The following is a 22,764-nucleotide window of genomic DNA, read 5'->3' on the forward strand; positions in this document are numbered from 1 at the left end:
AGAAAATTATTTTTTTCGATTGCAACATTATGATTTTGTATGTTTAAATACACAAACCCGCCATCATATCAGTTTAATATGTGCAAATTTGTGTCGAATGTCTCGAACAAAAGTCTGAACATTGGCTACAGCCAGGTTTAAAATCCTTGTTTTATTTCAGATTAAGATTAAAATTCCCTTATTTGTCCCAAAAAACTGGGAAATTCAAATTGCATTTCACCCATCCTTTTTTTTTTAGATACACCAGTGAACACACCATGCTTGGGAGCAGTGGGCAGCACATTTTGTTGAGATATTAGAGCCAAAGGCTTTTACAGAGAGAATCTTGGATATCTATTTTAAGTACTTCATAAATCAAAAAATACTGTCAACAGCCATAATAATAAAAACTTTTACTGCAATGTGTGATAAAATTGGATGTTTTTTCCACTAGTCTAAAAGAATATGTGTTGGTAAAGCTGAATAGTTCAAAAAATCTTAAAATTTACCAGTGCATTTAAAAAAAAAAAGTTTTGCCTGTAGTGTCTGGCCTTAACAAGTGTCTGTCTTAAAGGGTACTGTTTAACAGTGGGAGGAGTGAGAGCTCATATGGCTGAGCATGATGCTGAACTGCTTGGACAGTGGCCTACATGAGCCCACCAGGAGTTGCCTGTGAAGTGAAGCAGAGTTCTTGCCAGCCAGTCCTACATCTGTCTCCTTTTTGAAACACTTACCCCGTGCACTTCTACCATACAGTCCCCATCTCTGCGGATCATTTGGACCACCCGACAGCAGACTGCCTCCAAAGTCGTTATTTACTTTTCTCTCACACGTTCCCAGGAGGAGAGGAAGCACTCGGATGCTGGACTGCTTATGTTTATGTTCTCAAACTGCCAAAGTGGGGGAGAATTAAGTGGCTCTGGTTCTGTTAATTGGGCGTTAATCAGGTGTTGCTCTAATTAAAAGGCAGTTCCGCCCTGTTGGGCCCTGGTAATGAGTTTGTTATTAAATCCACAGAGGATTTTTGTCTCTTTTTCAATTTACCAACAGGGTAGTGCTTAATTGCTGTGTAAATGAGGGGAATGTCCTTGAAGGTCGTCTTGCATCAGCACGCGATCCATGAACAGAATTGTTCTGAAAAGCCTCCCCACCCAAACTTCAAATCCACTCAGATCACTGTCTGTTGACCTCTTGTATCCAGCTGTGCCTCTCAGCAGTGACTGCTATTTTAGTTCAATTCCCAGTTTTAAAAGACACCTCTTCTTGCTAAATTGAGAGAGCAGGTATGCCACTTTCTTTTGTAAATGAAAGTACTTTAAAGATTGATTTCCTTTTCATCTACAGTTGCTGCATCCCCCCTGTGAGTGCTGTCTGGGTCACTGAAAGCATGCAGTCTTTTATGGCTGCAAGTCTCTCATAAACAAACCTTCACTTTTCACCTTCCACCACCACAAACGCTGCTCTTTCACCTTCCCGAGAATAACAGAGCAAAGGTTGAGAATGCCTTCAGAGAAAGACGGGCCGAATCAATGTGGAGATGGAGAGAAAGAGATAGTGAGACGTTTAGGCACAAAGGATGAAATGACAGATGAATGGTAGAAGATGTTACGTACAGATAGACAGGCGGCCTGATAGACACAGAGAGATTGTGGGTGCTGATTGTTGAAGGGCATTTGCTACAGAGACATCAATCAGAAGATGGCACCAAGATTGAGCGGGCCTCCAGCGTTTGCTGCCAGCGGCCGGCAGCATGTGTAGAACACAACCTGGGATAAACCACTGCTCTTCATATCAATTAGAGACCAATTATACAGACATGTCCTACTAATTATGCTGCACTGGCAGGATCCCATCCCCCCCAGTATAGAGCGTGTGTTCTCTTTGCTCCTCTGTGTTTGTGGTTGTGTTCATTGAGATAAATAAATAAACTCACTGGCTGCCAAGGCGAAGCATCCTTAATCAGAAATTTCAGCGCTGTAAGGTTATATTTTGGAGAAGAAAGCAGACTGTTGTTTTCCGCTTTACCTTTTGGTGGTGCTGGTGTTACATCTATCACTTTGCCTCTTGCAATGAAATCTGGTGAAATGCTGGAGACGCTGCTCTCATTTGATGAGTAATGAAATCACACACAAAAAGCCGGGCATGTATGTATATGTGTGTTTGATTTTTATTTGCGAGGTAGACAAAGAGTGATTAATATTCTCAAGCATATTTCAGAGGATTTTGAGCCAGAATGTGCTAGACTGCTTAATAAGTCAAGTTTTATTTGGCTCGATCTGGGAGCGTGATGAATTATGAAATAAAGCGAGAACTCCATGCTTTTTGCAGTTTTATTTCTCTGTGGTTTACATAATTCACTCAGAACATTTGTAACTTTCCTGACAGGTTAATGCTGTTGGGTTCAAAGTCAAGACGCTGAGGAAATACGCAGAAAGACTTGACAGCAGGGGAGAAATAGACATAAAGATGAGAGGAGGAGAGAACAAAGGGAGAGAAAGGATTTGAGATGTCACAAAGCAGTTTCACGCTGACCCTGAATCTGTACACCAATGTGTGGTGTCAGACTTTGATGAACTTTGTACCTTTCGCTCACCACCAGCTCTCTATAACCCTGAATGCTCCGGTGGAGTCAAAATTGACCACTGCAGTATTGTGCCCTCCAATGCATTGTCATCAGTATAAGTGGACACTCTTTGGAAATGGAAAAGTCAGGAAATTTGATATCTGCAGTTCTACAATCTCAGAAAAAGCAGTCAGAGGGAGGGAGACAGAGGGAGGATGTCGGGAGAGTACACCTTGTGTCCTTCAGTTGTCTTTTCTTTTTGCAGGGACCCGGTTCATCTTGCCTGTAGAATTTGCAATGAGCCGTTGCTCTTTGTGACTGACATCCCACCCAGACCACCCTGCTGATTACATTTGCTCAGCAGAACTCAGTGCGAAGAAGGAGACAGACAGAAAGGAGAGAGACAGAGCTTGCTTCAGGGAGAAAAATAGTTTCTTGATAATCCTGCACTTACATTCATCCGTTTGGTCTGAGAGTGCAGGTGTTTTTTTTTGCAATGTAAAGTTCTCTCTGCTGTCTCTGCTCCTAACATTGTTTTTGTGTCTTTGAGTTTCAGACTCATGAGTCCCTGTGTATGCACCGTATCTGCCCGCCAGTACCCTTGTTCGTAAGTGGTGTCGTCTCGGACATCTCAGTCCAGACAATGAAGCTGTAGTCCCATTCTCGTCACTCTATTCATCCCTGGCCAACTGTAGCCGCTCCCTTTTCTTATCTCTGTGTGACCAAGGAAATTAAATTACAAATATAATCACTTGGCGCCAGTTTCTTTAACAGCGTGCCTCTGCTTTGCATATAGAGTGTGCTTGCTTTGGAGTCACGTTGTGGGAAGTTACTTATTGGCCTATTTACAATAATGGGCTCTGCTCTACTAGTGGAGTCACACACACCTTTTCACAATGACAGTGAATGGCACGAGGAAGTAAAGCGAGAGGAGGCGGAGAGAAAAGAGTATAAAGGAGAGACATGGAGACATGGTTGCAGCCATCTTGGGGAAAGAGTTTTGCATGGGCGAAAAATCTAAAAAGCATTGAGGAGATCTGTGAAAATGAGTCGACAGATACTCAAACACCCACTCACTCAGTCAGGCTTTGTCCAAAATCACTCCTGCTTTGCTACCTAGAGTACTATATTTATGTTTCTGCATTAAATAGTGTTCTCACATGGAGCAAAGTTTTCATAGCGTGTACCTTATTTACCAGTCAAAATTCTCTCCTGTGAAATAACGCTATGCACTTGATAGATTGGCACTAAATTTGTAACAAATTGTGACCAGACATCCAGGGGCAAAGCGGGGTGGTGGGTTGGCTTGTGGGGCTTCAGCCTTAAATGTTTTCTCAATAGCCTGTTTCTTTTAGTTGTTTTTCTTTACCTTTGACTTTCTGTCTTCTCCCCCCAGTCTCTCTGACTGGACTGGTCAATCATTGGAGCAAAAGTTCCATTACTGGGAAATAATAACCTAAATAGGTTTCAAAATTAGGTTTATTTCCTGCCAAATTCCTACCATACCTATGTTAAATGTTAACACTTTTTTTTTTTGCCTCTTTTTAGGTATCAAGGGTATCATTACGCTCGGCAACTATCATGTTTTTCCCAACTGATTTACAGATTTGGAGCCATTCTATTATCAAATGGCTTGATAAATAGTGCATGAAGCCATTATTCCCCTGGGGAAGCATGCCCACAGACCCCCCTAGATTTGGGTTAAACCCCGAATGTTTACAGCATCTGGCTCCACCCCTGAGGACACCCTTGGTTGCACCCCACCAAACCCCTTTTAGACCAACCCAGTTCAAGTGCTGGGTTGGTGCTGGTGCAGATTCAATTTACAAACCTTATCAGAATCTGTTCACTTTTCCACAGGCCCGAGAGCCACATAATCCCGCCCATGCCCCTCGAGTAAGCGGTTGATGGTTGGTGTCGCTCTGGAACCACTCTTCCTTGAGAGCCGGTTCTTTGGCTGTCTCTCATGACAAACTAGTTTGATATTAGGCTCCGAACCGGCCCTGGAAATGCCTTGGTCGAAAAGGGGTATATTAGTGCTGGAACTGTAATATCTTTGCATATCTGGTTCCCCTGACTCTTCAGCACCATCATCAGTTCAAAAGGGAGGTTATGGCTAAACTACTGCTAAAGTAATGACAATTCTATCAGCCTCAGCTGTACTTTGTGTTTAGTGCTAATTAGCAAATGTCAGCATGCTAACATACTGACCAAGACTGTGAACATGATCAAAATAATACGCCAAGATGGCCACTGCCAAAGGCTTTATATACGCAGTCCACAAACCAATGGGTGGTGTCATGATGGCTACATCCACTTCCTGTATACAGGCTATGGTCACAGAGTGCTGCTGAGGCTGTAGAGTCTTGTTGCAACATACCCCAATGAAATATTTATCGAGTTAATAGATATGTCATTGCGATTATACAACAGTACACCTATCAGCCATGATAATGACACATAAGCATCCAAAATCACAATTTACTTCTCACTATCGAGCAAAGTCATCGAGTCAACTAGGGAGTGATTTCGGATGCGGCATCATTCACTCACTCACTTATGCCAACTGCCATTGTGTAGACAGCTTCCTCTTCAGCTCAAATCTATTCCACACACGTTAGACCATCTGACTGAATAAACAGTCCCTATCTCTCTCCTCTCCTCTCCTCTCCCTGTCTCTGTCTCTCCTGCAGGTCTTTCACAAAAAGGGATGGGATGAAAACCTGTGTATATTAGAATGATGTGCTTCCCATGGGAGCCAAAAGGGAAGGTTGGTAAAGGAAGAGTGAGGGGAGTATGAATTGAAGAATAGCGTTTTTTATCATTGTTATTATGGGAAGGCCATCACACGCCTCCCTTGCCTATTCCCTATTCAGTTAGGAATTTACTTGCTTATGCAGAGACTGTTACACTTGCTTGTACAGGCAGACCAGCAAATGCAGAATTGTATCAATGCCTTCGGATCTAACTGGTCCCAAAGCACTCACCGAGCAGGTGGATGGTGTATTTATTTGTGATCTTTATGTATTCAGTGCCAGTTACTTCCCCCTCCAACTACAGGGACCACGTGTTTGTCAGTCCCTTCCTGAGGCATCTCTGTGTTATACTGCAGTGAACAAACGCCATATGCCCCTGAGTTAAGCTCAACTGCTCCATTCTTTCTCACTGTAGTCCAGATTCACTGAATACATATGACTGTGAATTCTGAAAAGAGATGGCACTTTCCAAACTATTGTTCTCAAACAATTACAGTATAAGTCTGCTCCTGTGCTCATATAGCCCCGTAGCTATCATCATCCTCGACACCAGCAGGTTGCCGTGAGAGAGCGGGGTGGTAAAATAATGGCTCCCTGCTGGATCGTGTGAATCATTGCGATGACTGGCTGATAAATGCTTCACCACCCAGGCTCTGGCTCCAATAGTAATTTCTCTCTCCAACTGGACTAGCTGCCAAATGACAACAACCTCCCTTCCTCCCCGAGCCCCCACCAATCCACAGCATCCTTCACAGCCCCTCCCTCCACCTCCTATAATTACTGTACTCTATAAGTCGGGTTTAAGACCAGTCACTCTAAATCAGCATTGAATCGCTATGTGTTACCGTGTCCATTGTACCCCTGTCTGAGCTCTGGCAGAGCTAGTGCAGAAAAGGGCACGGCTGTCCTGGCATTTCCTATAATGGACTTTGTAGTTAAAAGACAGGGAAATAATAAGCAGATCTACGTGTGGGAAAAGAGCTCATTGTGTTTGGGAAGAAGTTAAGACCATGGACAGTTGGGGGTTAGAGTTGACAGACAACAGCGCTACTCTTTTCACACTCCTTGACACATAATGGGACCAATTTTTCTCTCTACATCTCTCCCTAGTGGCCATGATTTGCTCATTACATTGATGGAAGGGGACTGAGGGACGGGGAGGGAGAGCAAAAGAAGAGAGAATGACCAGCCAAGAGACAAGTGGTGTGGAATTTATCGCTGAGGATTCACTATTACTCTCGTTTCATCTGTACTGTACAGTTGTACTGTAACCCACTTTTTTAAGGTGTTTAACAACTTGCCAAGAAATCCTCCCTTCAAGGATGCTGAACACTTGAAATCTTGAGGAGTTGTTTGCGAGCGACTATCCCTCAGCTGACAGACCTTCTGTGTAAACCAGCACCAGACAGTTTGGGGAAAGCGGACTAATACATGGTTAAACACAAGACAAATCCTGTGAATGGATGTTTATGTGACTGGAGGTCCCCTGGCACTGAAGCAACTTCTCCTCGATCAGGGAAATCTACATTTAATTAACACAGAATTAAAGAGCATTGTTATTTTGATTAAAGACACTGGTCTTGATTCCCCACTCTACTCTACTGCTCCTGAATCCGGCTTAGGGTTTAATTTCATTTGGTTTAGTGCTAGTGGATCAACATCCATCTGGATTGCTCAGGTCTGCTTTTCAGAGGGCCACACTGTGAACTCCAGCACAATCACTACGCATAAACACTATGTATTCCCTGCAAACTCTACATGTTATTGACCTCTATGTGGCCTATCTTGCTATGGTAACAGGATCTTTTTTTTAAAGGTTGACACTCACAGTTTCTGTAGCTTAAATTGTTTTCCATATTGTCTAACTTGCCAGAACAGAGGAGATGAATGGAACCGTTCCAAAACCAAAATAACTCTGCAGCGCCTCAGGGAGAGTTATAATGCAAGACTTGGAACGAATTAATGCCGTCCCAAGACTAGACTATCCAATAAAATGAATATTTGGATAGCTGGACATGGCAGATATTGTGGAGTCAGGCTGTCAGCAGCTTGTGGGGGATGTTATTTGTAGAAGCTGTGATGTTGTGGTGTGTCTCTGCTCTCTGTTAAAGCTCCATCAGTCAGGATGAGCCGACAACAAACGCAGACGAGTCATACGGGGTCACGCGAGGCCTCGAGACAGCATCACTCAACTCAGCTGTCCCCTGGCTGTCACTGTGTGATTATAAGCAAGCTAACCTGTGGTACAGAGGGAGGAAGAGCCAGTAATTAATCACCTCATTGGAATAATCACATAATTGATTATTAACAAAACCTGAGGTGAGGGTGAGAAGAGAGGGGTGAGGGGAGGGGAAGGCAGACAGGGGATGAATGAGGGGGGATTTGAGAAGTGGGGTAAGGGCTTCGTTCTGGCAGGTAGCTTTGACGAATAGCTCTGCATTGAAGTCTACGTCTTTGAGCATTAATCTGCCAAATCATGTCTCCGGATGAGGGATGGAAGAGGTGGACAGTGGGAGGCGACTCACTGAGAATTGGCTGGGCGAAGCTGAAGAAGTTGTGCTATGAAAATGCAATTAAAAATTTGCATACTGAATGTTCAATTTATTGCATAACACTCAGTGGAAATATGAAAGTGAAATGCCCTCTTTACCCTGAATACAATCACAAAGATGCCTACATTCTTCATGACATTTGGAAATACCATGCTGCAATTTCGGTCGGCCTATTCAAATGTGGACGATGCTGACATTTTATTCCCTGTGAGGAAGATACCGACGCTGCTGTGGAATTCATTCATTGTCCATCTCTGCTATTGACACTTTTCCTTAAGCTGCCATGTGACTTGAGCTGTCAGGGGGTCTTTTTTGGACCTTTGGCTTACATGGTTCTGCCTGGAAGGCTTGATCTCTTCCCCCCTTTCCTTGTCACAGCCTGCAATCAGCCTTAAGCCCTTTTGTGTTCTCCACTCTGAGCTAAGCCTGTTATCCTGTGCAACTCCTTTAGACAAGATCACTACTATCCCCCCCTTCTCTGTCTTTCACCTCTTGTACCTTCCCTGTGTTTCCTTTTTTTTTGTCTGTCTGTCTCTTTGTTTTACCCACACAGACTCATAAGTAATGATCCTGAAGTTTCTCAAGGATGGATTAGTGGGACTACTTTATATTTATTTAGTCTTGTTCCGAGGCGTCACCTGCACACCAGCATGGACTCAAAAACAGACACACAGCGCCTCCCAACACCCTTTTCTCTCCGCCTCCTTCCCCCAAACACATGTTCTGCCCCTGCCATATTCCCACTCATCCCTCCCACTGCACACACCTGCAACACGCTCATACACACACATACACATTGCTCACTGATGTTGTTTGGATTCATCATATTAGAAAAAACACCCCCTCCATAGTGCGAGGTGTCAGTTCACTGGTGCATTGCAAACTCCTGTATGTCCTCCTAAACTGCAGCCTCTAGTCCCCCAGGGTTTGCTCCTCACATTCATAACACTCCGCTCCATGCCAGGTGGCTGTCTCCACAAGTCCTCTTCCCCATAAATCAGACTGTCTTTGAGTTGATCAATAACAAGTCAATTAGCAGGCGCAGAGAGATGAGGGTCTCAGGGGGTCAGCGCTTGTTTGTCAGGCAGACATCTGCAGCTCCATCCCTGTCTGCCACGGAGCTAGGTGTGTCGTTTACCTTGGAAACATGTGGCTACTTGGCTATCATAAATCTAAATATCATCTATAAATAGGCTGGGAACATCTTGCTACAATCCATCATTTGCTTGTTCTTGGATATGTAATGTATCAAGCATTGTGTACTTCAAATCTCCCAGCTGTGTCTGATGGATTCGGGTAGGCTGAGAAAACAGCACTTATTTTTCTGTGTATTGGTGCTTCAGCATTTCTTATCGCTTGTCACAAAGAAAGAAACAAACAATCAAACTATCAATGCTGTCTCAGGTCACACTTGACCATATGCACCAAATATAAACTGCAAAGCCTGCCAGTATTCATCCTGCTCCCCTGTTAAGCTGACAAGAGTGGGAGAGACCCAACTGTTGTTTGGTGCCCACTGACTGTGTATCTAATGACTTGGCTGGCAAATCCAACGCAACAGCAACAGGCTCCTGTGGCGAATACACCAGATTAATCCCCTGGATAATTACAAACAAGAATGATCTTGGGCAAATACTCCCCATTCCTACTGAGACATTACATCAAATGATGCTGTCTAATTAAAACTCGTTCTGAATGGTGACGGAGAGACAGTATTTGGAGAAATGAATGAAATGTGCTGACATTATACAGAGAGAAGATCTGCAGATACAAACCACAAGGGGTGGATATAATGGCACTAACAATACACACAACACAATGCAACTGCTTTGGAATATTTTTTGCTGTGTTTGACCCTTGCATCAAAAATCCATGTAGTGGCTAAGGCCTATGGAAGCCCTGAGAGGCAAAAACAATAAACATTCTGGTGATCCATTTTCTAAATTGTTTCTGTCCTGTGCTTAAGACTTAAGACTAAATTTTTTTTTTTTTTGCCAGGATAACCTTTCTAATTTACTTTTTTTCACCTGTGAAAACATGATAGAAAGGTTTTGGCAGATTATTATTATTTTTTTTCCAGCATTAACAGATTAGCACTGATTAAAATACATTTCTTGTCAAAATAAATACATGACAGTATTGCTACATAACTTGCTAAAAGACAATATATTTTGTGTTTGGAAGAAAACATTTTAAAGTCCTATTTAGAGCATGGGGTAGTGGTGTGCCCCTTGTGGCTGAAATAAGTATTAGAACAAACTGTTTTTCCCCACATGCCAAAACTTGTTTTTTCCACCTGTTTACACAGATGATAAAAACAATAAGACACTAAGAAAGATCATCGTGGCAAAAGCCTTTTTTATTTTTTATTATTTTTGTTCTTAAGTCATAAATACAGGAGGGGAAACAACTTAGATTATTTCTTAGAAAATGGATAACCGGAATTTATTTTACTCACTTCAGGGCTTCGGTAATAACCTCTATGCAACTCTGAAGGTTGCCTTATGCTGCTTTGAATACTCATTTATCAAAATTGCCAGATGAACAATTCAGATTCTAACAGCTTACACCACTAATTGGTATTCACCCCAATACGACTCATTTGTATCGCTGCATTTGTCATTTTGATTCACAGCAGTCACCACCTGACTTGCTAGTGCATCAGTCACAAACACTAAAAGATGATGTGAAGTGGCAAGGGGGGAAAAGTCTCAATAATACAGTAATTAGAATGACAGCGATAACAGTAGCACTCATTATCATTGCCACAACTACTATTACTTTCTTTTTGTTTTCTTTTTACATTGATTTCAGCTCTTTTCAAATAATTTTCCAGTTTCAATTATTGCCCTGTCACACCCTTACACATACTAACACGTCTGCACTACCTCCACACACATAAAACACGTATAATTAGTTCTCCAGTCAACCACAACCTCTACATCACTGTAATTGTTTTGTCATGATGCATCATTTGTGCACATTATGTCTGTTTAAGACATTAACATAATGTCACTGTTTATGAGTCGACAGATCACTCTAATGTATGAAAAAACAAATGACTAAAAGACACTTACAGTGACAGGATATCTGCTTTACACCGCCTCCAAAGATCAACACCTCAACACCTCTCACAGTCACGCATGCAAACAAATAAGCAAAGATCATCTTCAGCATTAACGAGCTGTAATATTGCCAACTTTTACCCATATCTTGTAATCGACCATGTTTTTTTTTTGCATCTCTGAGTTTAAAAGTTTCCAAATTTTTTAATTAAATAAATATTTGTAATACAATGTTTGTTTGTGGGATTGGAAAATACATTTATTCTACCATCTGTTGTGTCTCTGCCCTGGTAGCCTTTTCATAAGTTAACAGTATCTCAGTTTCTGTCACAGAGAGGCCACCTGGATGAGGTGAGCCTGCAGATGGATATGAGAAAGGGGAGATAAATGCAACATAAAAGTGTTTCCAGCTGAGGATCAGTGTGGTGTGGTTAAAAAAAAGTTGTTTGTTTGGGGTATGCTGTTGGATTCTGTTCATGTACACATGTAACAACTGTTTGCAACTGTGCTCTGGGGTTGACCTTGTTTTTTATGTGTTTAAAAAAAAAAAAGTCAGCTGCCTGCATCAGGTGTCAGGACTTGACTGTTGGGATCCCGTCAAAGGAAGGGTATAAATATAAGTAGGAGACAGACAGATAGGAGCAATCCCACTCTATGGAACTCCTGGTAACAGATGCTCCAAGCTGTGACAGACTCTAACACAGACAGTATATGTAGTGTTTAGGGCCTGGCTTCAGGGCTTCCCTTGTGCTCCCATGCGGAGCGGACCCCCGGGGGAGCTGACGCCAGCTGAGACTGAAAAACAAGGTAAGAGCCCAGCTGACACACATGCATACAGGCTCAGCTGTTTGTCTCAAAGGAGAGTTCAGCATGTCAAGTACACAGAGAGCTGGGAAATGAAGAAATACTGCCAGATTCAAGCCTCCCAGGGAGAGAACGTAGACTAAAAGATGGATAGACGGAAGACGCTAGAGCGTGTGCACTGTAGTTGTGTAATGGTAAGATTGTTTGACTGCTTTATTGTCTGAACTTGTAATGGAACCTAGATAGTATGGGAGGAGATGACATACGGTCTGTCAGTGCAGCAGTATCATTGATCTTATTGTGCCATATCATCAGAGCACTTGCCTGTTGAAATACGCCTCGTAAATTGAACAATGTTGTGTTTGGAATAATTCTTTATGATCTTTATTCAATATGACGGTTTCTTGTTTTCTTCTCCCTCCTGTTTGGTCAATATATATGTATTATGAAATAAGTTTCCTGTATCTCAGATTTTTTCCCCCGCATTTAAAATGCCAGTCGAAGGCTCCAGGGGCTCCAATTCTCTCTCCAGCCAAGAAAATGACTAATATAAATGATTGACAGCTGGGATAAGGTTGCCCATTTAGCAAACTCGCTGTGTCAAAGGAAAAAAAAGGAGTCACAATGGCTCCCTGAGCGATGGGATTGGAGATGAGAGAAATGAAGATTTCTGTGCCGTATCGATCCAACAATGCTTGTCTCATGCATTTTACACAAGATCTAAATGCCACTTATGGTATAATACAGCACTCCAGGTCGGGGCTCACCACTGTCTGTTCAGTGGGATTTCAGGGTACTTGGTCTATGAATTCAACAGGAATCAAGCAAAGCTGTTAGCTTGTGTCATGGGCTTAGAAGGCACTGGGGATATCTGAGCATTTGAACCATCTGATCTTTTCTCTTGCATCCACAGCCATGTATCTCACAGACAGTTGAAATTATTTTGATACTTTTGTGATTCATCAAACTAAGCTCTCCTCTCCTCTCCTCTCCTCTCCTCTCCTCTCCTCTCCTCTCCTCTCCTCTCCTCTCCTCTCCTCTCCAGAGTCCGTGGACTAACTTGCATTATGGCGGACGAGAGCCTGCAGAGAGATGGCCCCAGATCCTCCATGCCGGCTGAGCTCCACTATCCCCACTCTGAGTATTCTCAGTGGAAGTTTAAACTGTTTAGGGTGAAGTCCATGGAGAAGGCCCCTTTGCCCGGTCAGACACAGCCAGAGAAAGGAGCCTTGTTAGGGATCACACCCCCTGCAGCTCCAAATATAGACTCTGATAATGGCATGGGTCCAGGGAGTGTTATGAAACTGTGCCTCGGGGGAAAAAGCAAGGAGTATGTGGAGGGCCCTAGCCAGAGGGTAGATATGAAGCTACAGGAAATGGACACCCACATGAATCACCTCAGGTGAGAAAATGTCACTTTACTACATTATTTACTACTTATTTTTATTATATGTTTCTTTCTAACTTTGTTTTTCCTTCATGAAGGTGCTTGTGTCGTCTCTGTGGAGTCATCCTCAGAAAAGTCAAAGGCCCGGTGCATGATGTTCAAGGACATCTGGATGAGATTAGCAAATGTGCCCTGCGTAGAATGGGCTGCAAGTTTCCAAGCTGGCCAGAGATCATCCTCAAAGTCTTCAAAGTGGATGTGACAGATGACATAGAATCCATCCACCCTCTGTCCTTCTGCCATCGCTGTTGGGTTGTTGCCATACGGGGAGGGGGCGTCTGCAGCTTCACTAGAACTAACGTCCCCGAGTGGAAACCCCACTGTTCCCCCTGCCACCTCTGCTCCCCCAGGAAACCGTCATTCCAGCGGACAGGCAGAAAGAAGCGCAAAGTCATTCCCCGAGCCCAGAGCCTGGCAAAAAGAACCAGGTGGGAGCACAGTGAAAGCATTGTCGTTGGTGAGAGGAGGGCTCTGAGGCCATTCGGAGAGCATCATCATGTCCCTGTGCTCAGGCCATGGAGGAAACAGAGCATCCAGAGAGACCAGTGGGTAAGGAACATCACCCACTGCCAGAAAGACCACCTGAAAGCCAGGCTGATCTCTGAGAAGCTCCCTGTAGACTTCCTCTATTCTTTCACCTGCCTGGTGTGTGACCACCTGCTCTCTGATCCAGTCCAGGCCCCCTGTGGGCACCTCTTCTGCCGCAGCTGTATTATAAAATACAACCACGTTCTGGGACCTCACTGCCCGGCCTGCAACTTGTCCTGCGCCCCAGATGACCTCAGCTCGCCTGCCAAAGCCTTCTTATCAGCCCTGCATTCCCTGCCTCTGCTCTGCCCCAGGAGTGGCTGTGAGAAGCAGGTAAGGCTAGACTCATTTAAAGCTCATTGTCTGAGCCATGAGCTGGATGAACAGCACACAAAGCAGCAGTCGTCAGAACTTGACAGCTACCTGCTAACCAATAAAGGTGGGAGACCCCGGCAGCACCTGCTATCACTAACCCGTCGTGCCCAGAAGCACAGGCTGAGGGATTTGAAGACCCAGGTGAAGGTTTTTGCAGACAAAGAGGAAGGTGGGGACCTGAAGTCTGTGTGCCAGACTCTGTTCCTGCTCACTCTGAGGTCTCAGAATGAACACCGGCAGGCAGACGAGCTGGAGGCCATGATGCAAGGTAATAAGCTATTATAAGGCTTTTGTTTAATCAATATCAAAACCTCCATAGCAAAGAAAAAGGGACACAAACAAATGAAAATTATTATAGTGTTTGCTCATTAATATTTCTGCCTATCTCTGTGGAATACAGTCATCTCATAAATAAGAATGAGTTGAAAAGTTCACTATTGAGAAGAAAGTTTTCTGTGATCTTGATTGAAAATCATTTCATTATTGTCCATCTCTGTTTATTGAACCACCGCTGCTGCACGCCCAACCCCTCCCTGCTTCTCTCCCACACTCACTCTCTGTCTGCCTGTCTGTCAGTCTCAGTCTCACACTCCCTTTAATGCACAATAACAACTCTTGTGAAGGGGCTGTTAGAATCAAAACAACATCAGCAGCTCTTGTATCTGCAAATTACACAGACAGCACCATCCTCCTCTCTGGGGAATAGAAGCCAGCTGGTGTCTGTTTTCATCTGCAGCCAATACATCACTTTTGCCAGCTCCACTGATTCACCCTCTGTCCCCTTATAACATTTTGAAATTAGGAAATATTGGATTTTGTAATCATGGGCTTGTGGGCTATTGACAATGATACATTCACATTTGGGTGTTAAATTTGCGATTTTGTCTGTCTCATAGTATAAATGACTCCAAATGCAGGGTATCAAATGAGGAAATGTTAGATACTGCAGTTCTTTTCAAAGCACTAGAAATGGGCTTCCACACTTTGGTGTTAAATAATTCTCTTCATGTCTAAATCCTTTCCTCTCGCCTTCCTTTTTTTGTTGTTGTTATTTTGCCACTTTCTGTCTTTCTCTGAAACTTTCCTTTTCTCTCTCTCTGCAGGCAGAGGCTCTGGGTTGCATCCTGCTGTGTGCTTGGCCATTCGGGTCAACACTTTCCTGAGCTGCAGCCAATATCACAAGATGTACCGGACTGTCAAAGCCACCAGCGGCCGCCAGATCTTCCAGCCCCTGCACGCCCTGCGAACCACAGAGAAGGAGCTTCTCCCTGGCTTTATCCAGTTTGAATGGCAGCCAGCTCTCAAGAATGTGTCAACATCTTGCAGTGTTGGCATTATTAATGGGCTCTCTGGATGGGCTTCCTCTGTCGATGACGTTCCAGCTGACACCGTCACTCGGCGGTTTCGCTATGATGTGGCACTGGTGTCAGCATTAAAGGATCTGGAGGAGGACATCATGGACGGGCTGAGAGAGAGTGGGATGGAAGACAGTGCTTGCACCTCAGGCTTCAGTGTTATGATCAAGGAGTCCTGTGACGGTATGGGCGATGTCAGCGAGAAGCATGGTGGAGGACCAGCTGTTCCTGAGAAGGCTGTTCGTTTCTCTTTCACTGTTATGTCTGTCTCCGTCCTGGCGGATGAAGAGGAGAAAGAGGTTACCGTCTTCACTGAGCCGAAGCCAAACTCAGAGCTGTCCTGTAAGCCCCTTTGCCTGATGTTTGTGGATGAGTCAGACCACGAGACACTCACATCCGTCCTGTGGCCCATAGTTGCCGAGCGCGATGCTATGAAAGAGAGCAGGCTCATCCTCTCCATGGGTGGACTTGCTCGCTCCTTCCGCTTCCAGTTCAGAGGTACAGGATACGATGAGAAGATGGTGCGTGAGATGGAAGGCCTCGAGGCCTCAGGGTCAACCTATGTCTGCACTCTTTGTGACACCACTCGGGCAGAGGCCTCTCAAAACATGGTGCTGCATTCCGTCACACGCAATCATGAAGAGAACCTAGATCGCTACGAAATATGGAGAACAAACCCCTTTTCTGAGTCCGTAGATGAGCTGCGAGACAGAGTCAAAGGGATCTCTGCCAAGCCCTTCTTGGAGACCCACCCCACGCTGGATGCATTACACTGTGACATTGGCAACGCCATCGAGTTCTACAAAATCTTCCAGGACGAGATTGGGGAGGTGTACAAAAAGGTCAACCCAAGCCGGGAGGAACGGCGCAGCTGGAGGGCAGCTCTAGATAAACAGCTGAGGCAGAATATGAAGCTAAAACCGGTGATGAGAATGAATGGGAACTACGCCCGCAGGCTAATGACCCAGGAGACTGTGGAGGTGGTGTGTGAGCTGGTGCCCTCAGAGGAGAGGAGGGAGGCCCTGAGGGAGCTCATGAGGATCTACCTCCAGATGAAGCCCGTGTGGCGCGCCACCTGCCCCGCCAAGGAGTGCCCCGACCAGCTGTGCCGCTACAGCTTTAACTCCCAGCGCTTCGCCGACCTCCTCGCCTCTACCTTCAAATACAGGTACAACGGGAAGATAACCAATTACCTGCACAAGACCCTGGCACATGTGCCTGAAATCATAGAGAAAGATGGATCCATAGGAGCCTGGGCCAGCGAGGGGAACGAGTCAGCAAACAAGCTGTTCAGGCGTTTCCGGAAGATGAATGCACGTCAGTCAAAAGCCTTTGAGCTGGAGGATGTGCTGAAACATCACTGGCTCTACACTTCCAAGTACCTGCAGAAGTTTATGGAAGCTCACAAGAACTCTGCCAAAATCCTGCAAACTACTATTGATCCAGTAGAGAACCAGGATTATGAGGACATGTCTCTGGAAGATTTTGAGTTTTGATTATTCTTTCAATGTGGACCAACATTCACCAGCTTCATAATATTTTAACTGCCTCTATCAGCATTATGGACGTTTGTACAAATGTACTTTGTACCCATTCATTGATATTTAGAATGACAGGGGAATGCAGCTTATGGGTTTAAAGCCAAGGACTTCTGCAATTTTTCATACATTGTAAAGTATCTTTGAAAATTTAAGCCACAACAAAAAATTAGGAAAAAAAAAAAAAAAAAAGATTTCTTGAACTCAAACAGAATAATTTGGAAGGTAATTCTGCAGTAACTCTAATTCTCACACCACCTTTTAAAAGTGTGTTTTACTGTTTTGAATGCTCACTCTCTGCCTTGCTGTGTACGTGTAAAGATAAAGATGGGACAGCAGAGGGATATAGAAGTAACACCCAGGTTTCTTTTCTCTTGCTCTTAGCAGGAAAGTTCTTTTTTTATCTTCACCGTCTGTGAAATATGGCACAGTTTATTGTATTGCAAGGATGTGACACATTTATGAATTTATATAGAGAGGATATTTATGGAAACAGATGAAAGTGCTGTAAGTCATGGAGGGAAATTGTGTTAAAAAGACCACATTTGTGGCCGCTGTATTAATATATCATTTGAGCTGGAACAAAATGCAATCACAGAGACCCAAATGTTCTTTGTTTCATGAGTGCCCTCTGAAAAAGATTACTTTAGTGCTTTATCGTGGGATCCCTGAGGGGCAGAAGAGATGCCAGGTCACTTTGAACCAATTTTTATCTCTTTTAGTTTTTGCACAGTGGAGGATAGATGATACTTATTCGAATTCCTCACATAAAATAAAGCATATACTGACCTTTTTGTTGATATCATAAAAATACAGTATGGTCCATTACGAAGCCTAATACCCCATGGACTCTCCAGCAGGCAGGGATTTTTCTTAACTTCTGTATATAACCTGCCTCTTTTTTTCTCAGCTGATATTTCTTCATTGCCACGGTTGACAAAGGAGAAGGATGAGCTTGAGCTAGAAAGACCCGATGTAAACTGATTTGTTGGCAACTTTATTTGTTTGATTGATTGATTATATTATCTTTTTTTCTGCCCTCACCATTTTGAATTGTGACAGGCAATTTTGTGTTTGGATTTGACTGAATGTTTGATTTTATTTTACTGTCATAAGTTTAACCATGTGACAGCTGTGAAATATTCACATTTCATTCCACAGTTGTCACTTTTTCTACAATACCATTTTGAGAGTGCCTCGTATTTGTTGTTTTGCCATAATGAATTGCATTCCTGAAGTAATGGATGATGGATGAATTCCACTTGTTCACTTTTCACAGTGTATTTCCTCATTTTTGTTTCCATGTTACACTAAATATCAGGTTAAGTGTTTACTTGGGTTGCTGAAGACTTTCAGTGGCGATTTATTTTGCATACTAGTACTGTATTACACTGAGATTCCACTACTCTTTACATTTTAAATAATATTCACATTTCTGATGTATTTTTATGGTAGCTGATAACTTTCCGTTCTTTTGATGGATTATCTTGATGGAGGAGGGAGTTTGTACTTTTTTGTCCTTGTTTCCTCCAAAGAATAAATAAAGGCAAACTTTAATCTGATCTTCTGGGTTTTTTTCCCCCATTTTTTTTATTATTGTTGTGTTTTCAAGAATTCAAAATTTGGGGACATTTATTCCTGGAAGACAACACTCATAAATACATATTTTCACTGCATACAAAATACAAAGTAGTACAAAATAACAATTTACTGTTGTACAGCAAATTAAAATACAAACTACAAACACTGCACAGAGAGATGCTTAAATATTAAGGTAATTTTAAGATTTTGGGCTATTTTGCTTCTTTAAGAGAAGTGGAAAGAACGCATTTAGGTGTTTATTTTAATACACGTTGCATATTTGCATATCTAGATTTTTCCTAAATTCACCAAAAGTAAGCATTAGATAATGCCTCGTTTGCATATTTAAACTTAACATTTTAGAAAACTTGCTATATAAAAGATAATTATCATAAAGTAAGGAATCAACTGGGGGAATTTATATTTTGTATTTTGCAAAAAGTATTTTTATGATACATATCTTTAAAAGAGATTTTTGCCATTCAGTAGCATTTACATACACCAAACTTTCCAGTTCCATGCCTATCTATATTCTGCAGATTTTTATAGAGGTTGTTGTTTGTAGTGTGATTGATAGATAATTTTATATCTAAAAAGATGGCAAAAAAAAATTGATTTCATTTTTTATAACAGCTCTTGACAGTATCTTGTGATTTATGGAGTGCAAACTAAAAACACTGTGTATCAAAATTTTCTGTCACATAAAGAGTTTGAAAAAACACAAACAGGCATGAAAGCAGAATCTGAGGCTGTTTGTTGTTTATTTCATTGAGTACATATCAGCATATTGAGCATTTCACATTCAGTAATCATCATTTTAATTGTAGAGAGAACAGAAACAAGAATTCAGCTCCATCTGGCCATGGGAGGAAGTGTTGGGAAGCAAAACCTGTGGCACCTAATGGAATAAAAAAAACTACGATACAAATACAATAAACTGTTAAACACATGGTAAAAATATAAACTAAAAAACATTATGGACAGATTTGCTAAAATATTCAGTATTTTATGTCAAACGATGTAAAAATGTAATGAAATATACAGCTGTTAGACAGGAAATATCAAGTAGCAATTTCATTGTTTATTTTCTTTCCAAAATGATTCACATTGAGTACAGATCAGCATATTATCTTGAATACACACAACATTCCTAACTGTGACCATCATAAGCTGGATTCAGTCAAAAAGCCTTCTGAAGAAGCTTTTCTTAGAAGGCGACATTTTGATTGTTGGAGGAGTTTTCCTGTCCTTAACTTTCATGGGGGTGCGCTTCAGAGGCAGCACCTGCCGAGGCGGGGTCATCTCCTGGTAGGGCAGGCCCCCGTGGTCCAGGCAGAAGTACCTTTTGCTGCCCTGGGAGAATTTGAGCAACAGGGTCTCAGACAGCTCCATGCACTGGGCATGGACCCAGTGTCCCCCCTCCCCTCTGGAGCAGAAGATCATGGCGGGCCGGTGGAGCTCAGTGGAGTAGAATGGCTCCCACGTGTTGGGGTCAACCTGACATCCCAGGCAGCATTTAATCCAGTAGCCTGTTTGTGATTCATCCTCCTCATCCTCCTCATTATAATTATCCCCCTCTCCATCACTGCTGAGCTCATGCGGCTCACGACCGAAGTAGAGCTCCTCAGAGTCTTCGAGAGGAGTGGAGTCGTCGTAATCTGTCGACTCCTGGCTGCAGCCTTGAGTCCCCTCTTCGACCTCTTTGTCTTCTTGGAAGTTCACCTGGTAGAAGTAATGCATATCAGCCTGTGATGGCCTTCCCTCTGTGGGCACTGCAAGTAGCATGCTTCCCTCCCCAGTACTGCCACCGAACCAGGTGCGGCTATGGATGATTTCTGGGGGCCACTTAGGTGCTTCTAAGGGCTCAAAGTGGATCCCTTTCTCATTTAGAATCACAGTGCTGCACTCCATCCTCTTCTGAGAGTCCGACTGATACCCGCCTAAGATGATGTATCTGTGATTGGGACCTGTACGGGTGATTATGGCGCTAGATATGGATATGCCGGTTTCAAGAGTCTCACAGGAAAGCACGGGTCTGCCCTGGAGAAGCTCAACATGTAGGCGGAACAGTCGAGGGGGGCGGGAGTCAGAGGCGAGCGAGTGACCCCCGAGGAAGTAGACACAGTCCTGTCTGGCGAGGGCCACATGGAAAGACAGTCCATCGCTGAGCTCAGGTAAAGTGTGAGCAGAGGAGCAACCAAACTCCAAGTCGAACAGGAACACCTGCGGAGGACAATCCACAACGCTGTTCCAGCTCTCTGTGGTGCGCTCTGCTGCAGGCATGTAGGATCTACCCCCAAACAACACACACGCTGTCTTCCCTCGGCTTTGCACCATGCTCATTGTGTGGCCGTATCTGCCCCCTGGTAGTTCTCCCACTAATTCTTTCTCTTTGCAGCATAAGGTCAGTTTACGATTGCAGCCACGGCTATCCATGGTCAGCAGGTACAGGCTGGATGAGATCTCGTGGTTTGGGGTGCGGCCACCGTGGATGAGATAACTCTCCGGGAGCCCGTCATAGGGGTCGAGGCGGCACACAGCTGGGCAACGTAATGGAGGAAGATAGCATGAGTCGTTGGAGAAAGAGATGGGCCTCAACTTCATCTCACCAGGTTTAAAGCGGACGCCAAACACTCCAGTAGGACATGAGCGCTTGGGCCAACCTTTCTGGCCAAACAGGAGAAGTTCACCATCCAGCTGCAGCAGAGAGAAGCCAGGCTGTAACAGGCCTGCACAGTTCACTGGAGTTAATGGTTGCAGGGTCATTTTCCGGCAGCTGCCTGCATCAAAAACAGCACACAAACACAGAAACACAACACGATGTCAGTCAGCTGTTGATTGTTTTCAAGCAGGTGGTTTAAATTTGACTTCCTGTTTATTACAGTAACATCTGGAGCATCATAATCCACATAATCCAGAACCGCACAAACATTTTCATTCATTCATCTAGCCTCTCTATAAGACACACCCTTTTTAAATGTTGACATGACAACTAGGGCTAAACAATTAATTCCGGGCAAATGGCAATATGTACTAGTCAAATAAAAAATAAATAGCACCATTGCCATTTTAATACAATACCTAATGAAAATGAGAATAATGATCCAAAAATGATAATTTCCTACAAAATTGTGAATCATATCACCACTGCAATATCATTCAAATAATTACTATATTATATATTTCTTGTAAATTATTCAGCCTAATTTTGACATTAATTTTAGATATATGGTAAAATAAAGAAATGATAATGGCAATACCATAAAAGTAATATTTAATGAATATCAGATACATCTTAAAATGACATCAACTATTACTACTTATTTTTATTTTTTCAAACATTAGCAACAAAATATAATTACACACTCAAATAGGTAAGGAAAGATTACCTCTTTATGGGGTCACCTTATTATCTTCTATCACAAACAAAACTTCATATCTAATATTTCTGTGTGTGAATCAGAACCTTACAGGGTGCACTTTAATGCAGCATGAGACACAAACAAACTGCTTTGCTGAGTCAGTCACTTCCTGGGAATGTGACAGCACTCAGCATGATTTTCCTGGAAAATGGACTTTAATTTCTGATATAATACCATTATATAATTACTGAACAATTGCACAGTTTGCTGCTGGTAAAGTGGAGTCTACCTTTGAAAGGAAAATGTATCAAAAGATAAGTACTGAACATTTTGTACAATATAATTATTGAAAAATAAGATACACTGACTTTTTTCTGAGTCAGTGTGTTGTACCATAATTATTTCAACTGACTTGTATAACAATACACTGTCATTTCAGTAGCCTCAACAGCAATATGAATACTGCTAAGGACAGTAGGAGCAGACAGTGTTTGACTATATTTTACAGGCAGCAGGATGGACTCTTTGAGAATAACAATATTGATTTTTAAAGCCTGCGAACTCTTACTTCTTCCTTCCTTTAGAATTATAATTTCGAGTTTGCTTACCTTTCAGCCGGAGCCAGACTGCTGTGCTTGAGCTCACTTTAGTGTGAATCTTACAATCACAAAGATGAACCTGAAGGGCTCTTTATGCAGCCAAACTTTGACAAAGGCAGACGGCAAGAGAGTTTGTGAAGCTTCGTTGACTCACAAACACTTCCAGATCTTGAGGTTAACAGTCTGTGACTGCAGCTCACTGGCAGGTGTGCTGCCTGAATGCATTTAGTGTATCGCTTCAAAGATATCACTGGATATCA

The 22,764-nt window shown here is 43.0% G+C and overlaps 2 protein-coding genes across 2 annotated transcripts; one reads left to right on the forward strand and one right to left on the reverse strand.

Moving 5' to 3' along the window:
- The first annotated feature begins 11,594 nt into the window (after positions 1-11,594).
- rag1 (recombination activating 1) lies at positions 11,595-17,381 on the forward strand. Its single transcript, XM_059335819.1, has 4 exons — positions 11,595-11,722; positions 12,765-13,121; positions 13,205-14,337; positions 15,173-17,381. The coding sequence occupies exons 2-4, from the start codon at positions 12,787-12,789 to the stop codon at positions 16,918-16,920; spliced, it is 3,216 nt and encodes a 1,071-aa protein (XP_059191802.1). The 5' UTR covers positions 11,595-11,722; positions 12,765-12,786; the 3' UTR covers positions 16,921-17,381.
- A 2,338-nt stretch (positions 17,382-19,719) lies between these two features.
- Positions 19,720-21,309, reverse strand: rag2 (recombination activating gene 2). Its single transcript, XM_059335772.1, has one exon. The coding sequence runs from the start codon at positions 21,307-21,309 to the stop codon at positions 19,720-19,722; it is 1,590 nt and encodes a 529-aa protein (XP_059191755.1).
- Positions 21,310-22,764: the final 1,455 nt, after the last annotated feature.

Source organism: Centropristis striata, chromosome 6 (genome assembly GCF_030273125.1).
Source record: "Centropristis striata isolate RG_2023a ecotype Rhode Island chromosome 6, C.striata_1.0, whole genome shotgun sequence".
Classification (NCBI taxonomy): domain Eukaryota; kingdom Metazoa; phylum Chordata; class Actinopteri; order Perciformes; family Serranidae; genus Centropristis; species Centropristis striata.

Excerpts from the sequence above, each read along its gene's own strand:
- rag1 (XM_059335819.1), top strand. The coding sequence starts at position 12,787 with ATGGCGGACGAGAGCCTGCAGAGAGATGGCCCCAGATCCTCCATGCCG. Across the intron at positions 13,122-13,204 it reads ACCCACATGAATCACCTCAG|GTGCTTGTGTCGTCTCTGTG; the intron begins GTGAGAAAATGT and ends TCCTTCATGAAG. Across the intron at positions 14,338-15,172 it reads GCTGGAGGCCATGATGCAAG|GCAGAGGCTCTGGGTTGCAT; the intron begins GTAATAAGCTAT and ends CTCTCTCTGCAG.
- rag2 (XM_059335772.1), bottom strand. The coding sequence starts at position 21,309 with ATGACCCTGCAACCATTAACTCCAGTGAACTGTGCAGGCCTGTTACAG.